The 6,000-nt window shown below is 43.9% G+C and overlaps 1 protein-coding gene across 1 annotated transcript in view; it reads left to right on the forward strand.

Moving 5' to 3' along the window:
- Positions 1-6,000, forward strand: part of GUCY2F (guanylate cyclase 2F, retinal) — a 105,814-nt gene that overhangs the window by 99,208 nt on the left and 606 nt on the right. Inside the window, exon 17 of the mRNA XM_018044096.1 lies at positions 2,670-2,764. Coding sequence (XP_017899585.1) covers positions 2,670-2,764 — 95 coding nt within the window. The remainder of the gene's footprint in view (positions 1-2,669; positions 2,765-6,000) is intronic.

Below are 6,000 nucleotides of genomic sequence, written 5' to 3' on the forward strand. Positions count from 1 at the left end.
GCAATTTGATCAAAACAACAACAACAACAACAAAATCCTTCGGGTAAAGGAAAAAATTGGCCAGCCTGGTGGGTTTGTGGGCATCATATTGAAAAAAGAAACAGGAAAGGCACTGACATTGTTTTTTCAACTAGTTTGTAGAGACACACCCAGAGTCAACTCTCTCCCAACCAGCTGATATCTTTTTTTGAACTGGTTAGGACCCCAGGAGTTCTGGCTTCATCAAAGCACCCTCAGATTTAGCTAGCAATAATGCTTCAATCTGAGGAGCTTGGAATTCTGAAATAATTTCAACTTGCCTGTATATAAAACTCTTAGCTTCTATCAAACCAGGTATGGTATCAAAGATGCCATTTCTCCCCTATTGCTTTGAGAAGAAAACCATACAAACCATTATGCCATTTGTCGGTGCCTGGCAACACTTTCTTGTTTATTTCCTATCACTCCTAAGGCAATGTCAGAATCACAATGTGCTTTACCTATATCATAGGCAAAGTGATTTGTTCAAGCTAGTATAAAAAAACAGAGACAACAATAGATTTTATATACAGTTTTCATGGATTAAATATTAGAAAAAATCACTTAAGCCCTTAGCAGCCCTGGCTCTGACAGCTACTAAGCAGGACAAGCTCTTCTCAAACTTCAGCAGCGTATGCAACCTAGTCCCTGATGTTATGGTGGTCTCTATCACAGTGGGTGGTGCCCTGTCTGACCCCACGTCTCATCACTCATGTGCCGAAACAGACTTGAACAATAGGCCCAGTCTTAGTCAGTCTAGCCCGTGCAGCCATGATAAAGGAGGCATCACGGAACTTAGAAGCTGTTGTCAGAATAAATTTTCTGACATCTGGCAAAGTCTTCAAATGCCGCAGACATGGCAGAGGCCATGGGAGTAGTCATCCAGGAACTGCGGCATGCGCGTAACTTTGCTCTAGAAGCGCAGCCCAGGAGGAAGTGAAACTGGCACAGTTCTCTGGACTGATGTAAGCCCGTCGAACAGTGCAGTCATATTCTGGTCCGCACTAGGGAAACTCCACACATTTCATGTTGGAAATACAGAGCTGAGAGCGGAAAGCGGATCATGAGAGAGTCATGCACAGCAGATGTGTGTGAAGCGCTGACTCTGTAAGGAAGGCATTGTGAGGGATATGGAGAAGTGTACATATGTAGTCTCTGTACTACAGAAGCTGGTTAGAGTGCTTTTCTGGAAGCTAATGACTGTGACTGAAACGTGACATTAAGTGCTGCTCCTGACTGAAGACCTGTAAGGAGGTAGCTTCTAAGTTTGTGTTGGATATGAGATTAGGACGCATCATAGGTCTATTTTTAAAAAATCAGTTTCATCAACACCTCTTTTATGCTCAGTTGAATCTACTGATTCTAAAATGGAAGTGACTAGTGACCAAACCCTGGAGTGATCTTCCTTGCCACATGACTAGATGGTGGTTGGAATCAGCTATCTTTCTGTGTTGAACTGTGTGTTCCCCATCAGTAGGATTATTCTATTGAGATATTCCCTCATGACTAGATGCTAGTGGAATGTCACACATAGTGCTAGCTAGGGACACACTAGGTGACTTTTAAGAACCATTTGGAGTGGAGGTTTGGGGATGACCGTGAAGTAGTGAGGAAGACACAAATGACAATACTGAGCTGTCAAGAGAAGGCAAGTCCTTGTAGAAGACAGCAGAAATTTCTTGCCGTTCTTTTCACTCATGCCATGCTACTCGGATTGTACTCAGATTCTAAAAGAATTATTGGGAACACTGTAAAGCAATTATATTCCAACAAAAAATAATAAATGAAAGAAAAATAATTATTGGGTTAGCCAATAAGTTTTCTACTAGAGCGTATGCAAAAACCCAAACGAACTTTTTGGCCAGCCTCAATACTTTCTCAAGTGTGTGTGGAACTGTCTTGGACTTTTACTGACTACTCAGCCTGAACAAGATCTTACTTCACAGGAAGACAGTTTTCAGGACAGTTAAGGATCCTACCTCAGTTAAATGATTGCTCTTCACCAAAGAATTACACTTAATTTCTGAATAGATGTTTTAGTCATAGTTCCCCAGTCTCTTATCCTAAGTTGGTATTAGTTGGAAAATCATTCATTCATGTGTGTACACAGCTAGAGGCATCTGCCGAAAAGACAGCTATAGATGTAGTCACCACACAATGTTGGCAGAGGTCTTGGGACATTTCTCATTGATGTCTTATTTTAAGTACAGCAGTGTTGAAAGATAGTTGGATGGATGTGTGTGGAAAAGATACCCTTTTGTCTCTTAAGTAGGATATGCCAACCTTGAGGGTTCAGCCCCAGCAGCAGCCTGTGAAACTGTAACTTCCCTCAGAGGAGATCATGTTTCAGCTGAGGGCAAGTAGTGGTTGCTGTTTTCTTCATCTCAATCATTTCTATTGCATGGCCTTTAATCTGAGATAGTGTCTAGGAGGCTGATAGGTGCTACAGTTAATGCTTTATTTGGGCCTGGTGAGGAAGACCATTCCTTCCCCTTACCTCCTCCTGTGAAACCCTAACTAAAGCGTACTCTCTCTCTCAGGGAATTTGTTTAGGGTCTTGTCCATTTAGAAGTGGGAGCATTTACGACATTAATATTCTCTCACTGATTTTACCTGAAGGACCCAAAGTCATGCCTCTCTTGCTTTTACAGCTTATCGCATCCACGTCAGTCATAGCACAGTGACAATTCTTCGAACCCTGGGTGAAGGCTATGAAGTGGAGCTTCGAGGAAGAACAGAGCTCAAGGTATAATGTCCTTTTGTTTTTTGAGTCAAACCACTTGGACACACCTGCTACTGGAGAGGTCATGGTCTGCTGAAAGAGTTTACCTGGGTGTCTGAGACTCAGAGCTGTAATTCAGGCAGAATTCTCAATTCCATGTGTGGTTCCGCAAAGATCATTCCCTTTGCCTCAGTTTTCATCTCTTTAAAACATGGCTGCAGTGAGAAGGATCGTTAAAAGTCCCTCTGCATTTTTCAGACTGTGAGTTGCATTTTTCTCTCTTAAAAAATTGCCCAGAATTTTGCATTATTATTTACATTGTCTAACTTCCATCTCATTTAATATCTGGCAGTGCCAGGTGTTGTTCAATAAACTACACTACTGGAGAGTTTGGATTTTCTGTCCGTTGGCTTGGTGGCTCTCCTTTCGCATTTTTCATCCCCAACATTGATCCCCTGTGTACAGAGAAGCTTTATCTATTTCCCCAAGACCAGGAAGAATGAAGTCAGTTCTGATGAAAGACAAACATAGCACCTTTTCTTTGTGAGGACTATCACTTGATCTAGGATTCAGGATTAGACTAATATCTCTTTTTCTTTTTCACCATTTTCACTGGATTCTTTTCATCTTCCTCTGGATGGCCCTAGGGCCCCTGGTGGTCCCAACTGTAAAAGACTCTAGAGATTTGATCATTTAACTCCTTCAAATTTCAGATAAAGAGCCAAGGCCCAAAACAGTGAAGTAATTTGATCAGGGTTACATAGTCAATTGATAGCAGAGTCAAGCCATAACCCAGGAAGCCTGACTTCTCCTTCATTAATAATAATGTTCATTTATTTAGTTTTGGCTGTGCTAGGTCTTTGTCACTTTCTCTAGTTGTTGCGAGTTGGGGCTACTCTTCATTGCAGCATGTGGGCTTTTCATTTTGGTGGCTTCTCTTGTGTAGCATGGGATCTAGGGCATGTGGGCTCAGTAGTTGAGGCTCCCCAGCTCTAGAACACAGGCTCAATAGTTGTGGGACATGGGCTTAGTTGCCCTTCTGCTTGTGGGATCTTCCCAGACCAGAGATCGAACCCATGTCTCCTGCACTGACAGGCAAATTCTTTTCCACTAAGCTACCAGGGAAGCCCTAGTAGTCTTTCTGTGTTACCATTGTGCATGAAAATTGTTTTCTCAGTGATTATTCTCTGTGTTTAGTTGCTCAGTCATGTCTGACTCTTTGTGACCCCATGGACTGTAGCCTGCCAGGCTCCTCTGTCCATGGGGATTCTCCAGGCAAGAATACTGTAATGGGTTGCCATTCCTTCCTCCAGGGCATCTTCCCAACCCAGGGATCGAACCCAGTTCTCCCTCATTGCAGGCGGATTCTTTACTGTCTGAGCCATCAAGGAAGCCAAAATCTCCAGCAAAGCAAAATCTGGGCACTGAGTGATGCATAATTTATTTCTGTCACTGGTATGCCTTCCCCAGATGGTTGCAATTTACATATAAAGGAGTTTCAGAAGTCAAAGATTGAAAGACCTGATTATAGTTGATCAGTTAATTCCTTCTATGACTAATCCTAGATTGTCCCTTCCAATAGATCCTTAATGTCTTCTAGCAAGGGGAATGGATCACTTATTAGGGGACAGAGGTTTCTTTCCCACCTCTGCAGAGAACACAAAGATATGATGGGGTGGCGATATTACATGGACAGTGAATCAAGTCATCCAAGGCTTTTGTGATCCCTCTATATATTTGGTCATTTCTTGGCAGAGGAGGACAAAGGTGGCTTGGTTTCCTGAAGTGCTTGCCTCCCTAATGTTACTAGACACAAATTCCTTCATTTAAGAGAGAACTTAAGAACTGAAGAGGTGCCACTTTATGCAACTGAAAAGGAAAAATATGCCTTCACCGCCTCCCCCCCCCCCACTGATTTTTATTGCCTCCCCCCATACTAGTTAGGAGTAATCACAACTTTGGGTGGTTCACAGACAAAAGTAGGACTGCTTCAAAACGGCCCTTTGCAACTTCACAGTTTCCCCTATCCCAGGGAATCTGGAGGAAGAGGCAGCGAGAGGCTGCCCTCTAAGGCCAGCCACATCAGGCCTTGGTTATCGGGTTATCAGGGGCTTCCTGAGGAAAAGAGATTGAGAGGGAGATACTGAGAGAGAAAAAGTGAGAGTGCCCGAGGGGAAAGGAATGGCCAGTGAGAAGAAAGATAAGGATGAGAAGTAAGACCCAAAGGAAGGAAGGAAGAAGAGGGGAGATCTTTTTCTGTCTCTGAGCCTCCTCCTCCCAACCAGGGAAAGGTATTGACTATCACCTAGTAGGGACTAGGGGACAGAGGATTCCTTGTCCCTTGAGGATATGCTCTAGTACATGGCTCAGAAGGACCGCATTTGATGGGGAGCCAGGTGTGATTTCAAAGTTGATGGCCAAAAACATCCTCTCCTTCCAGCTGGCTGATGCTTAAAATTCCTCCATCTGAGCCTCTTCTCTTAAGCTCAAGGCTTGGATCCATCATCAACAACACTCTCCCCCGCCAACCCCACCCCTCTCCATTGGAGTGATGACGCTTTAAGTTGTTTCTCTTAGTGGGATCAAAGATGTGGGTTGGATTGGCTGAGAGAAGAAAACACAGAGCAGTTGAGTAATTGGGTGGGTGAGGGGTACAAAGAGAGACACCAAAATAAAGGAAGCTTAGAAGAAGACACACTGAGAGATGAGAAGCTCATGCTCTCTAGGAAGTTGTCCCACTGTCCACTCCAACCCCCTCTTGTATTGTGCTTAGTCGCTCAGTTGTGTCCAACTCTTTGCGACCCCATGAACTATAGCCTACCAGGATCCTCTGTCCATGGGGATTCTCCAGGCAAGAATACTGGAGTGGATTGCCATGCCCTCCTCCCAGGGGATCCTCCCAACTCAGGGATCGAACCCAGCTCTCCTGCGTTGCAGCAAGATTCTTAACTGTCTGAGCTACCAGGGAAGCCCAGGAATACTGGAGTGGGTAGCCTATCACTTCTCTAGGGGACATTTCTGACCCAGGAATCAAACCAGGGTCTCCTGCATTGCAGGCAGATTCTTTACCAGCTGAGCTACCACACTGGCACAAAAATCATCAGTGCTTAACTGGCTATTTCTGTTTTTTGCCAGTATTTTTTTCCAAGTAGCCTGGTGATAAATCATCTTTTTACCTCTTCTCTTACATGAATGAGTCCTGCTTCACTTCTCATTTTCCTGACAAGTTGAAGCTCCTTTGCCTGAGGACATTTTGTATC

This window comes from Capra hircus (assembly GCF_001704415.2).
Source record: "Capra hircus breed San Clemente chromosome X unlocalized genomic scaffold, ASM170441v1, whole genome shotgun sequence".
NCBI classification, from domain to species: domain Eukaryota; kingdom Metazoa; phylum Chordata; class Mammalia; order Artiodactyla; family Bovidae; genus Capra; species Capra hircus.